The sequence below is a fragment of the Perca fluviatilis genome, chromosome 18 (assembly GCF_010015445.1).
Source record: "Perca fluviatilis chromosome 18, GENO_Pfluv_1.0, whole genome shotgun sequence".
Lineage (NCBI taxonomy): Eukaryota > Metazoa > Chordata > Actinopteri > Perciformes > Percidae > Perca > Perca fluviatilis.
Window position 1 is genome coordinate 18152180 of NC_053129.1, and position 25182 is coordinate 18177361.

Consider the following 25182-nt stretch of genomic DNA (forward strand, 5'->3'; position numbering starts at 1 on the left):
CTCATTTCATTCATGTCTCTCAACACTTCACTGCAGGAGTGAAATTTAACATGTTGTAAATGCATGAGACAAAGGCTGTTTGAAGATAGAGTTAGAAGTTGTTCAAGCAGATGTAAAGCATGCTGCATGGACACATCAGCAATTCAAAGCAGGTAACAAGAGATAAAGAGGATGGAGAAAGGTTCGGGGAAAAAAAGAGTAGTGGAAGATGTGTGTTGGAGAGTGCTTTTATTTTGCTGCTTTAGTTTCAATCAAAAGTGCACTGAAAGCCCCGGTTGAGTCATATGGTCTTTGTTTGAATGACTATTATCCACACTTTTGCATTGTAAATATATAAGTGGTTATCAATATATTGCTGCTGACCTACATAAACTTCCACTATGATACATATTCCTGTTTTTATTTCATGAATACTTTGCTCTGTAACACATGCTAACACAATCAGGTTGAAAATATGTAAATTTAATGTTTTCACTGAACAGAGATGACATTTCCTCCATTTTTAGCATGCACTTTTAGCCAAAAGGAGCTTTTCAATTCACTGACCTGAAGGCTATTTCACAAAACCTAAATAGCGGATTAAGCCGGGATTTCCCTGTTATCCTGGATGACTTAAGCCTTGACTCAGTTTCACAAAAGCAGAAGCACCCAAGTTACCATGGAGATTTATTCTGTGCAGCTAGCCTGCTCCTGACCAGGCTAACAGCCAGGATGCATTAATCCTGGCACCTTTTCTGTTCACTCAGCAGTGGTTTTACCTTATTTAGTTTATTATTTATTATTATTATTATTATTATATTATTATTATTATTATTATTATAACATTGTGACTATTATTTTAAAAATGATTCATTCGACAGTCGGTGCGGTTACATTGCTGAATGAAGACTGCTGTTCATATTGTTGTTCGAAGTTTGGTGAATATATTATGGCAGTTGTTGTTGTTTCAAATGTGTTTTAAATGAAGTCAGTGATGAAGGGCAGTATTTAAAGTGCTATACTACATGTGTGTTTCTATAGTGGTTCTCACAAAGGCAGACTGGTCAGAGACCAATAGATTTATTTATTTTTCTATTCTTTAATAATAAAGGATCATGTGTAATGCTCTTCCATGTGCTTTTTATTTGCCATTCTTAGCACTCAATTTGGGTTCTCTCCAGTAAACTGGGACTATAATTTAAATTATAAAAACCTATCCTAATTGTACAATCCTCCCAAATTATAGTCTAAGTATACAGTGCAGGCTACTGTACAGTTATGAAACAACAGGGAGAGGACACCTCAATGTTTTTTCACCTTATATTTTTTGCTGGGGGGAAATAACTGATGAATACTCTGTTACAGTCATGTTTACAGTGTGCATTGAGTTTATCACTTAATTATCTTCATCATCTAGAGTTTGGAGTCCAACTTTTCAGGGTCTTTTTCTATGTCCATATATACGAGGAAGCAAAGCATATTTGGGAAGAAGCAAACTCGCTATAATAAAAATTTAAAGAAATTGTGTGGCAGACAATAGCGAACGGACTGAATGATAGTCTAACAATATACATTTATGAACCACTTCTTTTAACTGAAACCATTCTGCTCACTTTTAATCCTTTTAAAAGTGTCATGACGGTGTCATGTGTTCATGACAGTGTCATGTCACTCTTATGTAGATACCTTCAAGTAAAGTGTCACCATCTATTTTTAGGCTACTTACACATTGAGTCGGTCCGCGATTGTTTGCTACGTTTTCTCTAGCTGTTTCATCACAGCGGCCGTGTTTCTTACAAATAATGTGTTTCACTTCATCAAACTTCCATAAGAAGCTGCTGCTCACTCTGTGTAAAGTATGCACAAAATGCGTATTCTCCATTTTAGCATCAGTAAATCTGTGATTGACCTTGCGGTCTGTTAAGGAAAGCGATGAACGCGCATCTATCCAAATTACTTCAGCCTGGCCCAACCTAGTCGCTTCTCCTCAGCCTGGCTTAGCCTTCGTCAAACGTACCAAGCCAGGATGCACAGATTAGACTGGATTTATAAATTCTGCTTTTGTGAAACAGACCCCAGATCCTCCCCAGGATCTCATACAGTGGGGGTCTGTTTTGAACTCGTTAGTTCTAAATTCATTCTTTCCTCGCTGCTATACACTCCACAGCCACAGAGAAACTAGGTCAGGAGTTCCTTGAGGCAAACAGAAAGTAAACATCCTGTGTACCTCAGTCAGTGGGAGGCAGGGTGACGAAAGAACAGACACACAAGGAAGTAGGAAAATGTTGTGGAGAGAAACAGTCGCTAACTTCAGGCTTGGTGGGGAAACATCAGTGTTTTCTATGCATAGAGTTTGTTTGGGGGGCCCACCCAGGGAGATTTTTCATATTTCTGTGATTTGTGTGACATGGAGTTCTTGCTGACAGATGCTCATTTCCCTGTACAAGCAGCCCTGACCCCTTCCCTCTCATAACAGGCAAAGTTGTGCATTTTTATCTGTAACTTAACCATTTTCAGAAAAGATAAATAGACCAGAACCACAGGGTATTTCTGTAAAGCCAAAGTAAATATTGTTTCAATACACCATGTGGGCTCTGTTGTTGGATAGGCAGTTACTTGGTTAATTAGTAAGCTTTATACTGAAGTTTAAAGAAAGAGTTTTGTTTCAAGTAGCTGGGGATGATTTGTGTGTAAAAACTATGGTTTTAGTTTTAAACAGTCCTCGTGTCTTGGCCAGGATAGCTCAGTTGGTAGAGCGGGCGCACATATTCAGAGGTTTATGCCTCGACGCAGAAGGTCCAGGGTTCGAGTCTGACCTGGGACAATTTCCTGCAATTTCCTTCCCCTTCTCACAACTTTCCTATCAATTAAAGGCGGAAATGCCCAAAAAATAATCTTAAAAAAAACATTCCTCATGTCCGTGTCACGGAGGAAGCCACCCACCTTCCTCCCTCCAAATACATTCTCAACAATGAGCATCCACACAATCCTATTCAACAGTTCTCAAGAAATACAACCTTTTTAAATGATTTAATGTTCAAATTTAGTTGAGAGACTATATCTGACACATCATTGCAATTTTTGAGGCCATTTGTTTCTCTTCAAGTTTCACGCTGTCAACCTAGCTCTAGGTCAAGTCATCGAACATTAGCTATTTTAACTACTAATGTTTAACTAAACTAATGTTTACTATCAACCATTAACTGTTAATCTGTCAATGATCATTGAAGATAAGTTGAAATATAATGATAGTAAATGACCTGTCTGATCTGAGCTTATTGGTTGGTTAAGCTTCTAGTTGTAGGTTATTGTCAGTTTATAGACAGTAACTGAAAATTGCAATGACAGGACATTTTGGTCGTGATAAGTTTAATAATGTACTCAATCAATTGAGCTTTGCTGCAGAACTTTTCTGGTGTGACAGTTGAATGTACCACGTGTCTAGTCATGATTACTAATGTCCTTGGCAAAATAAACAGTAGAACAAATGACTCAGATCTCTTTTCCAAATTAACTGCCACTTTGTAGAAGATGGTGAAGTCCGATAAGCAGCCCGTGGTTGGGCTAATCACTGCTCTGAGACATTAAGAACAAGTGCCTCCCTGGAGATAAGCAATGAAATGAGCAGCACCCAGAATAAAAAAAGAAAACCGAGCGCCTTACTGATTGACTGATTTAAATTACACCAAGTGCAGCAGATTAGTTAGTTAATGCACTGCTTACCAAAACAGAAATATCTGACCTGCTTCTTTACAGGATTAGATAAGTAATGCATTAATACTCTGGACAATGAATCACAGCTATGATTACATGTGGAGGAGAGCACTTTGAGAAGAACATGATACAATTCAAAGTCATGATGCGAGCAGGTGGTGGGTACCTTTTCCGTAGGAGTATGTGAAATTCAGAGCTCCGCAAGCTGTTAATGGATACATAAGGCAGCTCAAACTCCTGCAGCTTCCGCACAACTGAGAGAGAGACACAGAAAAACAGAGAAACAGAGAAAGAGAGTTAGGAACAAGTGCAGCGCCAGTTAAGTCCCAAGGACATTTGGATAATGACGGCAACAACAAACAATGAGGGATGGGAGAACTCCATTTGCACAGGTCCCAGCAGGGTAAAATGTTTTGGGTGAGTATTCAAATGTCAAAAAAAATAATGGGCTCTATGTATGTCTGTGTTTAGAGTGCGTGTGCGTGTGTGCGTGTGTGTGCGTGTGTGTGTGTGTGTGTGTGTGTGTGTGTGTGTGTGTGTAATCTGCTGTCAGCTGTTTGATTGCTGCACGTTCCCTACGGAGTATGAAAGAGATCTCAGGTGCTTGTGGAGACTGCTGCTGTTTTTTCAGGCATCAATAAATGTGCACACAACACTACAAATCCATTAGGTTTGTAAAAGTACGTTTACTCCTTTATGGGTAGATATGCTGTGTACAGAAAGCAGAACACATGCTGGTTGGCTTGATGTTGGAAAAGGATACAAATTGAATGCTTAAAATGTTTTGGAACATTCTTAGGCCAACTAAATAATCAGCAGGAAGCTGCAAAACAACCCTAAAATGCAGATAAGAAGACTGGTACTGCCATGTCAAACAAAATACTGATTCTTCTTGACATGTCTTTGCATATTTTACAGCAGACATTGATTTACAAACAGACGTCTGAAAACGTACTGGCTGTCAGAGGAATTGGATTCTTCTAGCTATCCTGTTATGTCAATACTCCCACCAGCAGTTTTGTTTGATCCGCGGCCTGCTGCGCCAGATTTATTCTTGTAGCCGAGTCGTATTCAACACATGGCCCTTCTCTTTCATGCCGCTCAGAGTTTCAGATTTAAACGGTGCCAAGAATATACAAAATGCCTTCAATATTTACAGATTCCCCCAAGTTCACCCGGCAGCATATCAGCCTGGAACGGATTTGGCGGGAGGACGAGTGGGGGAGCAATTGGCAGGTGGAAGACGAGAGAAGAGAACCTTTGGGACTGAGGGGGGATTTGACCTGACAGGGCTGTGATGAAATGGAAAAAAGGGATAAACTGGAAAACTGAAATCTCTTGATGTGGAAAGCTGTATGCATGTGCCACTGTGGAATTCCTTGTAAATGCACATGCAAATATTCTACTATGATTTGCATTCACACAGTTACTTATGAGTAAAAATGAGTACAAACAAATATATCAACATCGTATGATAAAGTAATGGAGCACAGAATTCTAACTTCAAAACAATACCTTGAAAAATACCATGGGGATAATATATGGGCTAGCTTGTATCCTTTGCCTTCCCTTGTTGATTTGCCTCACCAAGGAAGCTCTGCGCTTGTCATCTTTGCTGAGCTAACACCATAACAAAACCCGCAGATTTTAATATTCAACCAGAGCAAATAAGACGAGTGAAGACAGCACTGAAATTGAGCGGGAGGAGGCAGGTTTTTTAGATATGTAATCGAAAATACTATATTTTTGACACCACAAGTCTGCTGAAATAGTCTTTCTGGAAAAATTACATCCTCAATCAGTTAGCCTGTGAATGCAAGACCACAACAAATACATTGTCAACCTGAAAACACTGCACACAGCCTGTTGTGAAAGCTCACACCACTTGAAACACTGCACAACCGTTTAATGAACCAGCCAACAAACACACAGAGCCTGGCTCTCACTGAGCTTCTAGCAGCTAATAAATAAACTAGGCATTCTAGCCAGAGATACAGTAGGAACTCCAATACAAGAGACAACTCTCAGGGGGCGATGCAGTCCTTTTTAATTAAACTACAGTAGATCCCCAAAAAGTAACCCCTGCCAGAGCTTTACTGTTTCTTGTGGAGAATTTAGAGAGAAAGAAAACTAACATTAAATGCGTGTAATTGCAGCACGTAATTTACCCAGAAAGGTATTCTTCAGTGCAACATTATCGATTGATGATTAATGTGTGTCTATTTTAGTGTGTGTATGTGGATTTCTTTTTTTTTTTAGAACTCTGGAAAGTGTCTTTGAGTGTTGTAAAAAGCGCTATATAGATAAAATGCATTATTATTATTATTATTATTATTATTAACATAAAAAAATGTTATAGCTAATAATTCCAACTCCTAGTTCCTTTTGTTTCTCTGTTTGTAAAAATAATTTGTCCTCTAAGTTTGATTTGTGTGTGCCTAGCTGGCCCGAGGAAGTAGATTATATTGACTTTATTTTATCAAAGCGCTCTGTGTCCAGCACATTCAGTTTGCTTCAATAAACAAGACTGGTTACCTGATGGTTTCCAGTTGTAGTGTGTCAAAATAAACGAAGCCTTCGAGATGCCTATTTTAAGACATTTATCAAAATGCATTCCAGGGTGACTATAAATAATCAGCAGTAATGTATTACGGAGAACACTTTCTATTAGTAATGACAGAAAAAGATTAGATGTTTTCATTCCTTGAATTCCTGATTGTTTAGAAAGTTGTTGTGAAGACTTACATGTTAAACCTCCATCCACACCCTCACGGACCAGGAAGAGACTGAAGTAACCAACTAGCTCATCTGGAAGGTCAAGCTTTGTTGCAGCAGCCTGCAGAAAGATGAGTGAGAGAGAGAGAGAGAGAGAGAGAGAGAGAGAGAGAGAGAGAGAGAGAGAGAGAGAGAGAGAGAGAGAGAGAGAGAGTTCATTTTCACAATCAAATTCAATAAAACTCATTCATCTGATTTTTATATTTTTGACAAATGAAGATAAAAGTGTTTGAAGACCAATAGGATAAAAAACAGCTCAGTATGAAATGGAAAAATGGCAATGATTTACTGACTGGTATATCCTTATGCTCTTCTACACATGCTGTATACCATGTAATAAGTTTCAGCCACATTAAGATAAAATTTACAGTGATAACACAAAGTTAAATTCAGCATGTACCCAGTCCCCACAATACTTTTTTGGCCAATCCCATTCATTGTTGCAAAAGGGTCAAATGGCAGTACATGCACCTTGCGTTCTTCTATTACACAACCAACTGTGGCAGATTTGAGATGGAGGATTTAGTTAACAATGTGTTGTAGTGTAAAACAAGACTTTAGCCGGTATTTTTAAGATTCCATTTATCAGGAGCTTTTGGTTTGCAGGATATGACAATTAAAACAAACTTTGAAAAAAAATTTACAATCATGAAACACAAACTTGACTGATGTTCTTTGGTTTTTAGTGTGCTGAAGTTTGGTTGTATTTTCATTCATGAAGAATGAAATTCATCAAACCAGCAACCTCGATAAGAAACATGAAGGTTTTCCGATTATAAAACAAAAAAACTAATAAGGATTCTTTCTTGACACCAGAAAGGTCAAGCCACAACCAAATGAAGCCCAAGTCAAATTAAAGAAATGTAATGTCTTAACATTCTCACACGGAGCATTCTTTGACATTTTTGCTGCTTTTAGTACTATTTCTCCTTTGACCCGTTTTTCAACTCCTGCAGTTAAACCGCAAACCGTTTCGCAAATGTTTCAAACACATACAGCACAATGAGAAACTATATTGTGATTCAGATATAGTACTGGGCTCTGAGACCTACTGTGGTGACTTGAGGTTAACTCCGGTTAAACGTTCACAAGAGCACTTAAAGAACACCCTTAACACGCTGGATTTACTTCAGCATATTTGTTTTGAGGAGTTATTTTAGAATGCGTGCAGTTGTGTGTGTTTTTATGGTAAATCAAGAGCAGGGGTGAAGTGGAAGTACTAAAAGGTTTGGTAACAACCACAACCTGACCTATAAAAACATTAACCGGAAATCGTGCACTATATAGATAGTGTTCGAGTTCTCAGCGGTTCATTTTATTCACTATATAGTCTACCATAAAATACCCACAATGCACAGCTAATTTGAGTGTACATAAGATGTACCCCACATTTTTCTCCCGTATACCACAATGCAACGTGGTCGTGTTTTCCCAGAGGAGAAGAAGAAGGACCAGGCTTTCATTTATAAACATTGGAAATTTAACATGCAACACATATAAAACCTTTGACTATCCTTCCGAGTGCTCGGTTTGTTTCAGAGATGTACAATAAGTAATTTTGTTTCGGTTTAAATTACACAATGCTGGGCGCGCCCGCTACCGTCACACAAATAATTCGAATGAAGCAACGATGTTTGGAAAATTTCAGCGTAGTGTCCGAAATCTCGTTTGGTCATTCCCTATATAGTTCACTATTTAATAAATACTTACTACTATATAAGAAATAGTGAGTGAGTGAATGAACGGTTTCAAACACAGCTATTATCACATTGTCTGATTTTGTTTTGTGATTTTTGATGAGTTTGATCGAAGTAGCCCTGACTTCATAAAGTCCTTTGATGGTTGCTTTGGTGACGAGGTTCTATATAAATAAATGTGACTTAATTTAATATACGATAGGGTATGCAGTATCCGTAAAACAGCAGAGCTCAAAGAAGAGTCTACAGCAATATTGCTTGCCTGAAGGAATGCCCAAGTGTCTGTCAGCATTGTTATGAACAGCAGAAACCAAATGCTCTGAGTTAAACATACACAAACACTGTAAAGGTCGATAACACACAGTGTTTAAAGCCCAAGATGATGTTAACCCTATCAAGACTTCTATTAGGGTTGTACCGATGGACGATATCATCGTGATGCCATGCCCCCCCCCACCCCGTCAAACACACTAATCCTAGTCGGGGGCACTGGACGGGAAATTGACAAGTGCGTCGGTCTTAAACTAGCAAAGACACAAAGACAAGACATAGGGCTCCTTAAGTGGAAGCTACTTTTTCCCCCTTTACGTGCAACCTATTTGTGAAAAAGACCATCGCTTTAGTGATACTTCCTCTCTCTCTACCTTTCAGTTGTAGCTCGCTCTACCTTCTAGTAACGTTGGACACAGCGGTCTCGAGTGAGAGAGAAAAAAGCGTTAACGTGGAACGCTATCACACTTTCCTTTCTCCCCTCATTGGACTAAGTTTGTGGACACTACTACTGTGCGTGCGTCAATAAGTAAGTCTGATGTCCTGTAGGTACGGGACGATGCTATGCAGGATTTATGAATGTACGTTAGCAACAGTAGGCTAATTCACGAGGGTGCTATTTTATATGTGAGCTTATATTGCGCATCTGTTCATGTGCGCTGCAAGAGTTATGTTTTTGTTTATTGAATGCGTTATTCAGTGCAAACATAACCGAGAATGTAGTTTAAAACTCAGTAATGATGGTATATTAGGTTATTACTGTCGCTCTGTTGAAGGCAAACGTCCCACTGTACTGTCGTTACGCAGATCACGGACATCTGATTGATTTTACTGCACCGTACTTAAGTGAAAGTAGGTCAAGTTGTAAAAGCTACCAGCAGGGCACCATTTACAGAGGGCATTTAAATGTATGTCTAATCATTTCTATGTTAACTGTTGGCCCATAATAGTAGAAAATGTAAAGAATATGTAAAGAGCTACACACCGCTGCCCTGAAAATGAGCATAATATGAGCACTTTAATAATTAAAATGAAGTGGTGCATCTGTTTCTAGTTCATTTTATCTATCAAACTGAATCACAAATCACTACAAATGATATACCAGGTGGAGTACTGGCTCAAACAGTGTTTGGATGTACTCATTAACAAAGGCACACTCCAGCACTTACATCAAGGACGTCCTCCGTCTGATCCGAAGTCAGAATGTTGACTGTGACCTTCTGACCGTTGGAGAGGCAGATGTCTAGAGCAACTTCTTCTGTGGGAATCTGCTGCGTCTCCTGTGGGAATGGCACAAAACATAACAGGCTTTCCTTCGGGTTCATGGGTCAGCTACGTGTTTTCATTCCTCTGTCAACAACAAAAATCACACCAAGTCACACAGGTGTGGAAGTCTGGCTGTTTATTAGCGCAGACATTGAGGGTTGATTAAAGGCAAAACAAAAGAATAAGCACTATGTAAAAAAGTTAAGGGAAATTAACTATAGCAGAAAAACAGAACAGAAACGTGCCTTGGAACAATTCCTACAAAAGAAGGATATGTTTGCCTTCTTACTGACCAGCTTTGGTAAAAGCCTAATTTAGCAGCTGGCCCCGCTGGTGGCCAAAAGAATGGAGCTCAGCTCAAAGCCCGTTTGTTTGTTTGTTTGTGTGTGTTTGTGTGTTTGTGTGTGTGTGTACAGATTGCGTACAGAGTCATTTGAACTATGCCCTGTTGATCACTTCTCTTGTGCAGTAGAAAATACAGAGCAGACTCCCCAGACTACTGTTCAATCTTAAAAGACTGAGCTTAGTCTGGTGATAGCCAGACTACATAAATATTTCAAGACTCTAAATAATATATTCTGAGCTGATATTAAGAAATCGGAAATCTTAAACTGGATAACTCCAGCTTCTGCTGTCCCCGGGCAGTCTCTTACCCCCTCTGCTAAATCATCTCTTATCTTCCCTGTTCCCTCAGCAGGGGGTCTTCCAAGTACATCCCTACCACTGAAGGTGCAGATGAAATGACAACACCGGGTGGTAACTCATCTACTATTCTGCACCTGCTGTCCCCGCAGTACATAAGGCGCTGGAGGGGGAAGGGGGAGAAACAAACACAGCCTCTAATGAGAGAGGAAGACAGAGGAGGAGAAGCAGAATGGGTGTGACGTGGCTGCAGATGGATGAATCTGTCCATGAAGGTTATTGGATTAACAGCCCTCCTGGCAACGCAGGTCACAGCTTGAATGATGACGAATCAACCTAGCTAGTCTGAATACGTCATTGACAAACCATTCATTTGAAATAGCCTTTTCTGTCAGGCAGCAACAAGACACCATGAGTTTGTGTTCTTACAGCATCGTTCACTTCAGCTAATATTTGCTTGCTTTTTTAGCACTGCAAAAAATGCAAATTTTGTGGCATGACTCATAATGTGGCTTACTTTTTCTTTTTCGTATGATATAATGATCCAAAAGGATCCAGCTCCCACACACACAATGCAACTATGAGGCAATATTTGGCAAAAATGTTGCTTTCCACTTTGTGTCTGATGTAATAATTTTTATAAAGTTTCTACGTACAAGCCAAACTTAATCTGACACATTGAAACAACAACATTACAAGTAGAGATGACACAACCCAAGATAAGGGCACATGCTGCCACAAACCGAATACATCGACCTCACTCTACCACATTACCAAAAGTAATTACAAGCCGGGCAGAAATTACTGCACCAGCCTTTTGGATCAAGGAGCACGCCCTGCCCCCTCATAGGCCTGTTAACCATGTGACGCAACAGAGAACAAACAGCCTAATGCAGGTACAGTAGATACAAAAAAACCCTACCAACCTGCTGTGCTTTCCTTAAGAAGCTGTTGAACATCTCACTGGCTCCAAGCAAGGGATCCTGACGCACTGTAAAAAAAAAAAATGAAGGAGGAGATAAATGAGCAACATGAGTACAATATTAGTCACATCTCACTGTTCAGTGAAACGGAAGGAGCAGAGATATGTTATGTTTTTAACTGACAACTCAGCAATTAGTTAAGGGTCTTTTAGTGGATGTTATGTTAACATAAACCTCCTCAGGGGAGGACATTTCCCAATTGTTGATAATTTTCCTCTTATCACACAATTAAATTTTCTTCCTGGAATGGGTCTGACCCAAGACACTCAATTAACTGTGAATATTACAAGCCAGTTTCATCATAATGCAGTCCTCAGATTTGGTAAACAAAAGACAAGATGGACAACTCTCTAGTACTTTGGTGTATTTGGAGAATTATCTGCATGATATGACTAAGTGTGTGTGTGTGTGTGTGTGTGTGTGTGTGTGTGTGTGTGTGTGTGTGTGTGTGTGTGTGTGTGTGTGTACGTGTGTACGTGCATGCATGTGTGTCAGCCTGCCACACACACACACACTCTAACTGTCCTATTACAAATTAGTCTAACCCTTTGACAAAGTTCTGAGCAGTCTGCGTCAGAGCAGATTGTGTTTGTGGCAGTTCATTTTCCATAACTATGTAAAAAGCCATGATGTAACCAAGTGAACTTGTAGCCAAGAACACCCTGTGTGCGTATGCTCCCAGACTATGAGCAAATACATACTTGAACAACGCTTCCTTGTTCTGCTGCAACTGCCAGTGCTTGAGAGGATTAAAACAAACCCTCTGCATTGCTGCCAGTTCCACTTTCTTGTGTGTGCGCGTGCATGTGCGTGTGCAGAAAGTTCACCCTCAACCTGTTTACAAAATGTGGGCAATATGCTGAAAACCTCCTGAGAAAAACACCAATTGGGTTCTTAAACATTTATGACTTGAAAACAATTTGGTTTTTTTTTAAATGTCACAAAGGCATGTTTAAGAAAGCTAGTCTCTTTCCTGGTCTAAACACCACAAAAATATGAATTATTCTTTATAGCATTCCCTTTTCAATTCAGAGTAAAGCTAAGAATCCCTAGAGGTGGCACTTCATCACTAGAGACTCCAAACCTATTAAACTTTTAAACACCCTACGAGGTTTGAAATCCTGAGTAGGGATTTTTTTTTTTTCATCAGCATAACTCTGTCTAGTCAGGCATTGGCTCAGTGTCCCAGCTCAGTCTGTGCTCAGATCTTCAGTTTGACAGTGAAACACGTTTATGTTTTTATGTGGCATGCAGAGACCAGTGTATGGCTGGACTCCCCGCAGAAACAGAGCCAAGTCATTCTTATGATTGTTGTGGAGAAGCAAACATTTCAAGGAAATTGTGTTTGTGCTGCAAAGCTACACTCTGACAAAAACAAAGTCTTAGTTTGTTCTGAAGTTTTTCTTTCACAACATAAAAAACAATGTTTGCAATGTGTATTGCTATTTAGAGATGAATAGTAGCGGACATTAAAACTGACAAAACAACCACATTGTAGCTGTAATTTAAATTCAGCCAGGAATGAAGTGAAATGCAATACAAGCCATCTGTAAAAAAAAAAAAAAAAAAAAAAAAGTCCATTCAGCATGAATAACTTACCAGCCTGCATGTATTTCTCCAGGTGTTCTCGTCTCTGTTCGACCTCAGCAGGAGTCAGAGTAAAGATCTTCTTTGGAGGAAATGCAGGCACCACATTGCTGCCATATTCTTTCTTTATCTGTTGGTACAAAAGACGTCGATAAGTTGAGGTTGCAAGATGGCAGGCTAACAAGTGGTGTGTCTCTTCTTTTGACAATTAAGGGAATGTGAGAAGAGTCAGATGGCTAAGTGAATTTTTAATCGAATTTAGAACATCTGTGAAAACAGATATACAAGTTCATATGACTAAACCAATTAACTTCAGTACAGAGTATGAGTCTCTTAAATTAAAGAGTGGTGGATTCATTTTACTGAGAGGTACATTCATGCTGCTTGAGATGAATCACAGGTTTATTTTAAGCCCTGTTTCAACTAGCCGGTGGAGTTTCCGTGCATAACAGACACACAGAGACACATCTGGAAGCCTGAATGTCTAGTTATTCCAAGTTTACCAGCTTCTTGACTAATTTCTTCCAATTTCTTTTTTTTACCATTCGAGGGCTGATAGCTTTGAACCTTGGAAGTCTTAGACCAAGGACTCGCAAATCTAAAAGTCACACATCAAATGTGGTTTAATTTTAACATGAATGTTGCTGCAGGCAAAAGCTGTAGACCACACATCATTAGGAATCCACTGGCAAATATTTTTCTTGTTATTTAAAACACTAAAGTCCTGCACATATGGCAGGATGAAAGTTGGCCACATTGGATGCTAGAGGAAGAGAGGTGATTTTCACCTTAACATAATGCCCTTTGGTATTTTCAGTTACACATACAAATCAGCTCTGGTAGCCACAGACACTAAGCACAGGTTACAGATGCATCAGATTTCCCAAAATCTGAAATAAATCTGCGCTCATGCAGCTTCTTTTTAAGAAAAAGTCTCCCCATTTTCCCTGTTGGTTTTAAACAAGCTCTGGCTTTAACAGAAGTGTGACCTTGTTACAAATCTTTGTGGAAGAGAAAACAAGAGAAACAATTAATATTCAAATGTTTTCAGCAATCACTGAGTAGAGTGTGTGTGCCCCACAATCACCAGTGTTTTGGGGTCATGCGTACGCCACAGGAAGCCCTGTGGGGTTCTTAAAGATGTAAGTGCGTCTTTCCCATACCCTGTTGCCAGGCAACAGCAACTGCGAGACTAGATAACACAGACTTTAGGACGGAGATAGCAAAGTTTGGCCCGTGCTTGCTTATTTATTAATGTATGAAAAAAGGAGACACTTCTTTAAGGCTGTGTCATGGCATACATTTTATAGCACAAAGAGCTCACAGGCAGTCAGCTAGAAATCCACCAAGAAAGTATGTTAAAAGGAGAATTCCAATTTTTATATTAATCTTGATCGCTATAAATATGTGTGTACTTTCGTTTGAAAAAAACCCAACCCGAATCGCTGCAGGCAACACGGAGTAGCTACAGCTACGTCTATGAGCTTCCACTTAGCTAAAACAGCAGTTTTATGAGCTTGTACACGTAGCTGCAGCTACTCCGTGCTGCCTGCACCGATTCACCGATTCGGGTCGGGGGTTTTTCAAACGAAAGTACACGCATATTTATAGCGATCAAGATTAATGTAAAAATTGGCTGGAATTCTCCTTTAAGCACTTTCCCAAGTAAGTCAATTTCAAACCACAGCACTTCACAAAAACAAGTAGATTCTGAATACACTAATTGGTTAATAACAGCTCTAATAACAAATAGTTGCGTCTCTGTGTAAAGCTTCACTGAGACAGAGACTAAAACTGCCTAAGTCCAGGGAACTCAACACTTTCCAACAACCTTTCTTTTTCAGATTAAGATGCTTTTTCCAAGCAGGTGAAGTGAAAGAAAGGCCAAGAACATTCCTTCCATGTCACCCACCCCCTCCAACCTCCTCCACAATACTGCCTATTTACATGAAATAGTTTGGACTCTGGAGGAATAACACCCCATACTTCAAGCCTCCGTGGTCGTGATTCAAAAGGGATGAGAGGCTGGCGTATCGACCGTACGACACAAAGACGAGCGAAAGGTCACCCTGGGTGGATGCGGTGGCATTTAAACAGCGTTCACCGCCCCACACAAGCAGACCAGTCACTTCTGGTCCAAAGCACACTAACAGCAATAGGTATACTGAAGACTTACCTGTTCATGGAGGCCAAGAAGTTGACTGTAGCGTACACGACAGTGCAGCACGCCATTTACGTGGATGTTGTAGGCCTGTGGGAAAGAGTGGGGACAAATTAAAATGTGAAGAGAAAGACTGGTCTGACATATTACATTGAAACGTATCATCAAAAGCTTTTATCGAACGGTCTGAAAGCTTGTAGGTGGACATGAAAATGTGTGTGTATGTATGCATACCATACCATCCATACGACCAAAAGCTGACTTTAATTTTTAAGATGAATTTCCTAAGATGCCAGGTTATAAACTTAGTTCAGAAATAAAACCCCAACTGGTAAAAGACAGTGAAGCAACAACAGTTGCATCATGTACCTCAGACATACAGTACTGCAAGTTTCACTACAGATTTCCTTCACAACATCTTACGACAACCTTCATCCTCATCCATCTCATCTTATCTCACCGAGTGTTTCCTCACTCTTCATTTTCATTTGGAGGACCAAATAGGCTAAATGAAGTGTGAACTGGATTCAATCAAACCCTACTGACTTGCAAATTTCAATTTCCAATCAAACCAGCTTCTCCCTGCATAATGCAGACGCCAAAAAATACAGAAAGCAAAGATCACATGGGGAATCTTTAATTCTTTCCAAGAGACGCTCGTTGTTTGTTTTGACAGGCAGATATCTGGTTACGCCTCTGCAAAACCACCAGTTGGATTGAGCAGTCCAAATACCTGCTTGCCATCATGTTAAGAGCCAATCTCAGAAAGTAAATCTATTTTTAATGTCAAATGCCTCATTAAGCATTGGGAATTATACTAACTCACAAGAATATGTGAAAAAGTCAAGAAAACAAAAACAAAAAAGTGATACTTTATGCACTCAGGAAAAGATAAATATCTTTTAAGCTTGCCCAAATACAGGCTTACTTACAGAACAGCACAGCACTCTTGAACTATAAAGGAATTCTGTGTTTTCACAAGGTACCACAAGTCTGTTTAAATGTATTCTAGATTTTGTTGAGAAAATAGCTAAAAAAAAAACATGATGGAAACTTTTCCACCACTGAATCTATTGACGATAACTCAAGGTCAAAGACTGCCAAGAGTCCTTTGGCAAAATATTTTTGATTATAAACAATCAGCGGCTGCTATCACTTCCTAAAAAAATCTTTCATCTTTCTTTCCTTTTGATTGTCACAAGTACCTAAATTGCAGAGGTTTAATAAGTATTTATGAAATAAAATCTAAAACGGACTAATTGTATCAACTCCGAAGACTGTTATTTGGTAAAGACAATAATACTAGCTCCTTTATTAAATTAAATGAAAAAGAAAAAGCTTCAGCTTCCACCAGCCTGTGTTCAGCTCTGGAAGGGGATGATAGGAAGTAGTCTAAGCTCTGTATGCTTGGGTGTCAAGCCACAAACTGTCAGTGCTTTAATCTTCCCCTTCTGTTTGAATGAATAATTATAGTCAACATGGTGGGTCATCTGTCAAAACAAAAGAAAATGCTTAAAAGACTCCTGACCACACTGTTGCAGGATTGCGTGTGCCTATGCTGACCGACACTATCCAATCAACAGGTAAAAAAAGTAAGTACAAAACAAAACTTGTAGAGGGAAAGAGGAAGGCTAAAGAATTTGGGGAAAGGCCAACGAATTAACTAAAAGATGTGTATGTAAGCAGTATCCAGGCAGGAAGGAAGAATGAGTATGCAGAATGTCTTGGCACTATTTGATAACACCAAAAAATAACCTTACATTTTTTGTGAATTGCAAGCAGTTGAATTCAGGGACAGGGGCAACAATAGTTCACTATGATATATTGCTCTTTCCTGCAAACTAGCTCCAAACCAAACATGTAAATAGTGCACATTTTGATCCCAGATCTTCAGCAGGCCAAAAACATTTTTACCGGAGGAAGCTCTAACTGGGAAGAAAACACTGTCTTTTTAATTACATTTGTAGTTTGGAGTTAGTGTGCAGGCGTTACTCTTATAACAGCCCTGCACCTACATGTGATTTGTGCATTTACTTCCTTTCACATAATATGATGTGTTACACACATACGTCATATTGTATGTGTAGGATGGAAATCAATTTCAGTCTGAGGAATTCTTAGGTAGGTGCTTATGTTAAGACATTTTAAGAATCTTCTCTGCACCTCTAAGTTTATACACATTACTCACTGGCAGACACAGGCTGATAAAGACATGCTGTTGAGTATGACTTCCATGGTTTGCAAAACTATAAAACAGAAACAGATGAACTTGTTCATCATCCAAAGTAAATGAGTCACCATCACTTACAGTAGCACCCAAGTCTCTCTCTCTTTTACACAATTCTGTTACACAAAAAAAGCATACTGTAGATAATACCATGTGAACCAGAAAGGAACTACTAGACAAGAGGAAGTGTGAGCACTCAAAAATAAAAGATATGTCGTCGCTTGCACCATATTTAAAAAAAAAAAAAAAAAAAAACTGCAGCCCTTGTTATTCTAAAAGGCTGTGTGCAAACTCGGCAGATTTTGTAGCTTACTGGTTCCAAGGTACACAGGCCATCTCTCAGCATTATAATCAAGCAAAGTCCCTTCCTGTTGCTGGTTACAGGAAGGTCAGGTCACAATGACAGTCACAGGACTGCAAGCTGAGAGGAGAAAAAAACGTCACTTTAAAGTTCCCACTGCAGAACAGGCCACAAATGTGCTCAGTCAGGTAGAAACGAGCCAGAGATGGCACCTGAAATGCTCAATTTAGAATATTGACTTTCAACAGCAAGACTGTGCGTTTACAGAACAATGTGGATGGGAAATAAACTATATCAGATAGAGCTAAATAATAATACTGCACATATAATACCATGTTCACTACTTCTTCAAAAAAGTATATAACTAAGTTTGTATCCAAAGCTAATTTTGTACTGCTTGAGGCACTAAACGCATGGAGTCAAGATGGAAAATAGTAATTTGCAGGTATGTGACATTGAGAACAGCCAGTGTGATGTCACATGGAAATCAGATGTTCCAGATGTTATTTCAAAGCATCTGGTGAATATCAGAGTAGGTGCATTCTTCTATAACACATCTGATACAATAACCTTTTTTAATGAAAACTATAAACCTAATATTCTAAAAGAATCCAAGATAATTTGTTGTTGTAGCGTTTGTTGAAATCATATCCATAAGTGACAGGAAATACACTTGAACCCAAGCTGTTCCCTAGCAACGTTAGAACTTGTATTCTTGAATAGGTCTGGTTTGATAGGCAATGTAACAGACACACATTCACACCAATGATGTGGTCTAAAGCATTAGGCAACACTAGCAAATGAGAAAATATAGAGATATAGTTGTCAGTAATTATATATTAGCACATTAGCACAACCTATATTGACTGTGTCTCTGACTGGTTATAAGAAAAACACGCGTTAAATATCCAAAAAAGCTTAACATGTGTTCTATGATGCTTCACAGCCGAACTTGACCAACCTGCATGAATTATCCTCTCTGAACACAACATGTCTGCTAATGTGTCAAAGTAACGCTAGGCGTAGCACCTGTCAGACACAATGGCAAGTGCTTTTGATCAGGTATACAACAACATTTAGGAAAATGTGACAAGTGAATAGAATCAAAAGAAAATAAACACAAAGTAGGGCAATGGGAACCTGCTCTAGAACAAGGCAAGCAAGATGGTGGAACCACAAATGATTGGCGCTCTTGTCAAGGCTGTGGTCAAGGCTGTGGTCAAGGCTGCGGTCAAGGCTGCTATTGCTGTTAGTTGGGGGACTTGACTATAAAGTTAAAGCAATGTTGGCTATAAATAACAACGAGGATTGTGATATCACTGTGGCAAACGTCAAATCTCAGAAAGAAATGCCGACTTAAACCTGTAAAACAAAAGGGACTCTTGTGTCTGAGGACAGGAATCACAGATTGGGCCCACACTCTAATCTCTTCAGGTGGCTTTGACATCTTGTCATTTGACAAATGACAAGATGTCCATTGGTGCCAACTTTAGACACACCATGACAATGCATCATTTGGAGCCAATCGTGATTAAGAGCAGGGATTACTTTCCTAATGCTGCTTTCAATGGCCTCACAGAATCACATTCAGTCTAGGCAGGATGTGTTGGAGGTTAAAAAGACTTTTACTCAACTTCCTCACGTTTTAATTATTAAAATCATGTGTATTCGCCTATGTAGACTGTATCCTTGTGAAAAGCAGTAATTGCATTTATGTGGTACAAATTAGCATTTTTTGTAATCTAACTGAGCGTATAGCTGATTTTGTTTGGGCATTTGTTTGGACTACGGTGATGGTCCAGTGTTCAAGCTTTCAGATCATTTATAACAGTCAACATAGGAACTCGTGCTGCACTGACATTAGCCCGACCTGTGGCCAGCTGCAGGCAAAGGGAAAGCGGGTAAAACAAAAAACACAAATGATCATGCTCACCACATAGGTTGATCCATTTTCTCCCGAACGAACCTCCGTTTCGGGTATGGAAAAATGCATTTTAGCTCAAAACACAGCCTGCTGCCTGACGACAAGTCCTCCAACGCCACAACAGCTTACGATGGAGAAGAGACCACAGTTTCACCACAAAGTCCACTGCAGAGACTGTCGGCGGGGACTACAGAGGAGGAGGCTCTCACACGGTTTATCCACTGGTTTGTAGGTCCGGGAAAAGCGTCGCCAGGCTGGAGGAGACTGTTGACGACTTTAATATCTGGCCAACAACTCATTTACCAACTAGCATTCGCATAAAACTTCTCCCACGTCAGTGTCAAACTTTTCTCACTGCCGTTCCCGCAGCAGCCATGTTGCAAGTGTTAAGTAATTACACCTTCACTATTAGCGTTAAAATATCCTTTTCATCCACTTATAAATAATTTGTGATAGCTTAAAATCACCTACTGTAATATTTGTTTCAACGTGTACAGGTAACTGTATATTATTAGCGTAACCAGATGAAGTTTCGGGATAAAAGGTGCAGTTGCTTCCTGCAAACCCCACAGCGTCGCAGAGCCGTTGTCAAACCTTTCGAAATATCAGGGGAGACAGTTGCACTTTTTGTGGTTTTGCTTGTTTTTCCTGTCTCCTACTTTGCTGAAGAGAAATCGACACGGCGACGGAGGAAACTCATAGATAAAATGTGATAGAAATCGCAGAGAAAGCAGATATACCAGCGGAGTCAAGTCATTCTGTGTTCACTGTATCTAGTGGCCCATCAAGAGGCATTGCAACAATCCTTCTGGGCCAACCCATCTCATTTTCAGATGGGGGTGGTCCACTCTTCGCGGGTAAGAAATAAGAGAACACTGGCATGATTTCAGTCACACGTATTACACTAAAATGCCTAACGGTATAATATAATGTTATACATATGTTACAAAAATGGTTTTCTATATTTTGAGTCTCATAAAATCATCTAACTTGAAGTCCCCACTTTCTTTGGTGCAACCCAAAGTGACAGGGAAAGCGCAGTCAAAATGCATTACAGTCAGGAAAGAAAATGCGTCTAGATTTTGTCAACAATGTTAGAAATTTAATGACAAAGAACTGTTAATGTTACGAACTACTTTTTTTCTGGTGGGCCTTGTTGCACAAAAATATATTTTAAATGAGAAAAAAATGCTCGAATGCATTGAAGGTTAGAGAATATACTTGCATTAAAACATGAAATTAAACCCATATTGGATTAGCTGCTAAATTAATTATTTGAGCATATTATCAAATTTGCTGCACAAATAAACGCGCTAAATGCTTACTATATTTATTCACGTGTTGCTGTTTATTCTACACTGGCAGATCATGTCAGCATAAGCTCCAAATTGAGTGTATGCGTAACTGCAGCGCAAAATTAAATTAGACTTGTGGATAACGTGTTGGACCACCTTCCTGTCACATGTCTGCTACAGTAGGATCATATGACTTCAGTCGATGAAAATGAAAGCTGGGTGCAGCCAGCTGAAATCTGTAGTGCTTATTTTGATCTTTAATTTAAGTTTTTACGCAAGTTATCAACTGACTGAGCTGCAGGTAAGACTTGGATTTGGCAATGTAACAGCTGCAGTCTTTACCAGAATAAATAAATTACACATTATATTCAGATATCATTAAAAACACCTTGTTTCTGTAACGTTAGGTGCCAGCGAGGATGAACGGGATTGTTGTTTACAACATACTTTTTTCTTGCGTAATGACTTGTAATCATAGGTATGTGAGCTCTGCAGCGGTACAGTCCTAAACGGCACCGTAGTGGGCCGGTTTTGCTCCTCGTCCGCTGGTCGGATAGACGGGCGCTGCTGCTTGAGAAATGACAACACAAGCAACCCTGAACACATCATCGGGTAGGATTTAAATGTCGGCTTCAGGGTCTATTGGAAATATAGGGATTATATGTTATTACACCAAGATACAAATCGCCTGTGATATGGTAAAAGTTAACAAATATTGTACAGAATAACCAGTATAAATAAATAAGTTACTAGGCAAAAAAGTAAACAAAAGTAATTTATTTCTGTATGTATTTTTGTTTTTGATTCTTAGTATTATATATTTGTCAATATGATATTCAGGATGCGTACCTTCAATTCTTTGGCAAAGTAATCAATATCACTGTACAGACATAAAAGTGTAACCATTTGGCAACCAAAGGAAGGTCATTAGAATTTTTTTAGTATTCTTATTTTGAAAAACTACTTTATTACTGTTACCATTTCAGAGTATACCTGTGGTCTGGTCATTCTTAATTATGCCCTTCGTTCATTTTCTAAAAGCTTAAGAGGAGCATTGAAAATAAGACATTGTTAGGTTGAGGCAACCTTTTTTTCTGCTCAGTTATGAATTTGTATAAAAACAGACCTTCACAGACTGTGTATTCTAGGCCAGTGGTTCCCAACCTGGGGTCCGGGCACCCCCAGGGGGGGCGTAAGTCTTCATCTGGTTTGAGGTTGAGGTAAAAAAATAAATATTTGCACGTTAAACAAATTATGATAATAGGCCTACACTAGAATATATAATGTGTACAAAAGTCTGTATGAAAACTATATATTTTGTTGTATCCTTGTTTTTCCTGCCGCCAAGGCATCACTATTTTATGAATGAAACATGGCAGTGAAACGTAACAGTGCTGATAAATCCTCTGTATCAAAAAAGAAAGTAAGGCTCTATCTCGAGAGTTAGCCCTACCTCAACTTTGGTTTCGGGGCTCAGCTTTCCTTAGACATGAGTAGGGGGGGGGCGCCGAGGAAAAAAGGTTGGGAACCACTGTTCTAGGCTGCCAGTGCTAATTATGTAGCCTCAGTCCCAGTTTAATACTAATGACAACGTGTACGCATCTGCAACTTTTAAGAGTAAGATCTACATGGTGTATACAAGTTTGTTAATGTTTCAACAAGGTTTTTTTGTTTGTGTCAGGTTGGATCTGTCCAATTGTTCACTAACTCATGTGGAGGATCTTCAGGGAGCATCAACAGCTTTAATGATGTATGTACAGTAACTACAGATTCATACCTTTTCACACAACATGCAGCATAGTTTACAGACAAAATAGTGACTCTAGGAGGTTATTTTTAAGGAAAAGAAATCACATAACTACTGTTCATGTTGATTCTGCATGATCATATTGACACGTTCCACATGATAAATAGTTGTAGACTTCTGCACTCATGCACTCAAAGAAATGTACGTGGGCTATTCCTCAGAATGTTGTTAGTGTTGATAAGATCAGGAGTTTGGAAAGTTTCTATTCCTAGCAACATTCATCTCTCCTACTTGCAAGGACCAGAACTCTTCAACTGCTCTTAAGAGACAGAACGAAATAGAGCTAAAGCAAATCAACCCGACACAAGTACATAATTAAAGCACTTCCAGTATAAGGAATATGTATGCCCATGTCTTATTTATTATTTATATATATTTGGAATCATTTGTCTTTGCCCTTAAAAAAGTTTTTTACTTTATGAACTTTTGCTTTACAGAGACCTCTCACTAAATCCTATTGTCAACATCAGCGACACAGCATTTCAAGGATTTATTGAGTTAAATTACATGTAAGTGTTCCATTACAAAAACTGAACTATGACAGCTGCTCATGAGTATAAAGTTTTATATATATATATATATATATATATATATATATATATATATATATATTTTTTTTTTTACAACTATTTTTCTCTGTCTATAGAATTTTGCCACAAGACATAGTTTGTCCAGGCGGCAACACTTCTTGGGGAAAGGTGGAGGTCAAAGAGGGAACTCGTCTTTGTGAAGGCCAAAAAGATATGTGCAACCAAACTGGACAGCTGTGTAAGTTCCCATCCGATACTCTTCCATTGTAACACATACGTAAGATCTAAAACTGCAGTAGCCATCTGATAATACATGACAACTGTTCATCTCCAAATTATAAACAATCCTCAGCCATTAACTGCCCGGAGAACTCCCTCTGCGCCCCCTACGGCCCCGGCTTCTCCGAGTGCAGCTGTGCTGACAACTATCATGGATACAAGTGTCTTCGAGAGGTCAGTTCTGCAAGCAGCTTTATTTGAATCATTCACATTACCTTCTTTCATTACTAAGTTTAACATTGGATGCATGTGCATATTTTGATTATTTAAAGTTGTGTATTTATTTTAATTAATTAAATTATTGAATAGGGGGAGTTCCCGGCTCTGCAGGTGTTTGGGCCTCTTGGAGCATCAACAGTGGTGATCTCTTTCCTGCTGTGGGTCACCCAGAGACGTAAAGCCAAATCATTCTAAGCTGAGCTGCAGTCGACTTCTTTATCTGCAATGATCTACTGAGCTGAAACTGAAAGGGAAAATGCTGACATAAAGCCTGAGGTTATCCCCAGGCTTCTTCTAAACATTGTTTTATTCTTCTTTTGTGTAACAGATATATTTTATCAAGGTAAAAACTGACATTGACTTTTTGTTTTATACTGCATCATGAGTGCAATTTTAGAGAGAAAATAATTTCAACAAGTTTTACATTTTTGGCAATAATAGCGGTTACCATTTTAATTATTTTTTGACAGTAGTTGTTGGGTCCGGTGTAGTTGACCGACACAAGATACTAATGAAGAGGTTGGGGTGAAGAAAGTTCTGAGGGCTTGCTCGCTGTTAACTGTGCCAAAAATGCACTGAATGTGTACGGGTTTACACGATGGAATGAAGTCAGGTTTACTCTATGAATCATGATGTGAACCATCAGTTTTTCCGTTAAGTTAGATAAAAAAAAAGTGGGACATTGAGTTTGACTTACTACAGCATTTTATTTAGTGGTCACCTGCTTTCATGCTGTTACCATATCTCGTATGTATCAACTCCAAGAAGACACAAGACTCAAAATGTCGTGTGCCTACTGTTGAGTTACACTGAACTCATCTGCTAAAATGTGTTCATAAGTCACATGTGGAAACTGTCTCGATGTTGATGGGTGAGTAGTTTTGACGCTTCTTATCAATGAGATTCAGGGTTCTAATAAAATATAAAAAACAGTACAGACTGTATATTGCTTTGCTTGAGTTACCACCATGAAATTATGCCCATACAATGTTACCTAATTGGAAAAGACAAAGTGTCACAAACAGTTCTAGGGCTGCTCACAGTGTGCGCTGTGAATAAAATGTTGTTCCCTCCAACTTGTTTCCCCCTCACGTACAAGACTAAAATGTGTGCCAATACGAAGTTTCAAGAACGTGAGCATCATGTGTTGCCATTGTGGACACACACAATCTGAGATCCTATGCCAAAAAATGTTTTACCACCTGGTTTACATTTTTCTCTTCTTTATCCTGTTCAATTGATCAGGTCATTAAAATCACATCAAATGAATTTCCTGGCTCACATAAACTCTTCAGAGATACTGCAGCTCCAACTGTAATTAGGGAAGCATTTCTGGCTGCTTTTAAAATTGCATGCTGTGGTTGACCACGAGTGCGTGTTGTGAAACACAGTGGAATTGTTCTGTTCTAAATAATGGCAATTAAATGTTCTGTTGTAAAGAAACAGTTCACAACATGGATCTATTAACTTCGTGCCTATACCCAATATTAAAAAGGACAGAACTACCCTCCTCACCCCAAGAGAAT

At 39.1% G+C, this 25182-nt stretch overlaps 2 protein-coding genes and 1 long non-coding RNA gene across 4 annotated transcripts in view; 2 read left to right on the top strand and 1 right to left on the bottom strand.

Moving 5' to 3' along the window:
* The window catches only part of snx17 (sorting nexin 17), a 30770-nt gene extending 10457 nt beyond the window's left edge, over window positions 1-20313 (bottom strand). The window contains exons 1-7 of one of the 2 annotated variants that reach the window (XM_039782042.1): window positions 19536-20313; window positions 15090-15164; window positions 12926-13043; window positions 11270-11334; window positions 9605-9715; window positions 6439-6529; window positions 3860-3947 (exon numbers count right to left, since the gene is read on the bottom strand). In XM_039782042.1, coding sequence (XP_039637976.1) covers window positions 3860-3947; window positions 6439-6529; window positions 9605-9715; window positions 11270-11334; window positions 12926-13043; window positions 15090-15164; window positions 19536-19595 — 608 coding nt within the window. In that variant the 5' untranslated portion in view covers window positions 19596-20313. The remainder of the gene's footprint in view (window positions 1-3859; window positions 3948-6438; window positions 6530-9604; window positions 9716-11269; window positions 11335-12925; window positions 13044-15089; window positions 15165-19535) is intronic. The other variant, XM_039782043.1, reaches the window with a different exon arrangement.
* On the top strand, window positions 3944-6262 carry LOC120546825. Its single transcript, XR_005636952.1, has 2 exons — window positions 3944-4110; window positions 4853-6262. It is a non-coding gene; the product is annotated as an uncharacterized LOC120546825 (long non-coding RNA).
* Window positions 20314-20989: 676 nt separating the features above from the next.
* On the top strand, window positions 20990-24925 carry atraid (all-trans retinoic acid-induced differentiation factor). The gene is made up of 7 exons (XM_039782044.1): window positions 20990-21122; window positions 21300-21433; window positions 22503-22571; window positions 23066-23137; window positions 23275-23396; window positions 23511-23611; window positions 23747-24925. The coding sequence occupies exons 1-7, from the start codon at window positions 21024-21026 to the stop codon at window positions 23849-23851; spliced, it is 702 nt and encodes a 233-aa protein (XP_039637978.1). The 5' UTR covers window positions 20990-21023; the 3' UTR covers window positions 23852-24925.
* Window positions 24926-25182: the final 257 nt, after the last annotated feature.

Coding starts and splice junctions, on each gene's coding strand:
- atraid (XM_039782044.1), top strand. CDS start 21,024: ATGAAAATGAAAGCTGGGTGCAGCCAGCTGAAATCTGTAGTGCTTATT. Junction 21,434..22,502: donor AACCCTGAACACATCATCGG/GTAGGATTTAAA, acceptor TGTTTGTGTCAG/GTTGGATCTGTCCAATTGTT. Junction 23,612..23,746: donor GATACAAGTGTCTTCGAGAG/GTCAGTTCTGCA, acceptor ATTATTGAATAG/GGGGAGTTCCCGGCTCTGCA.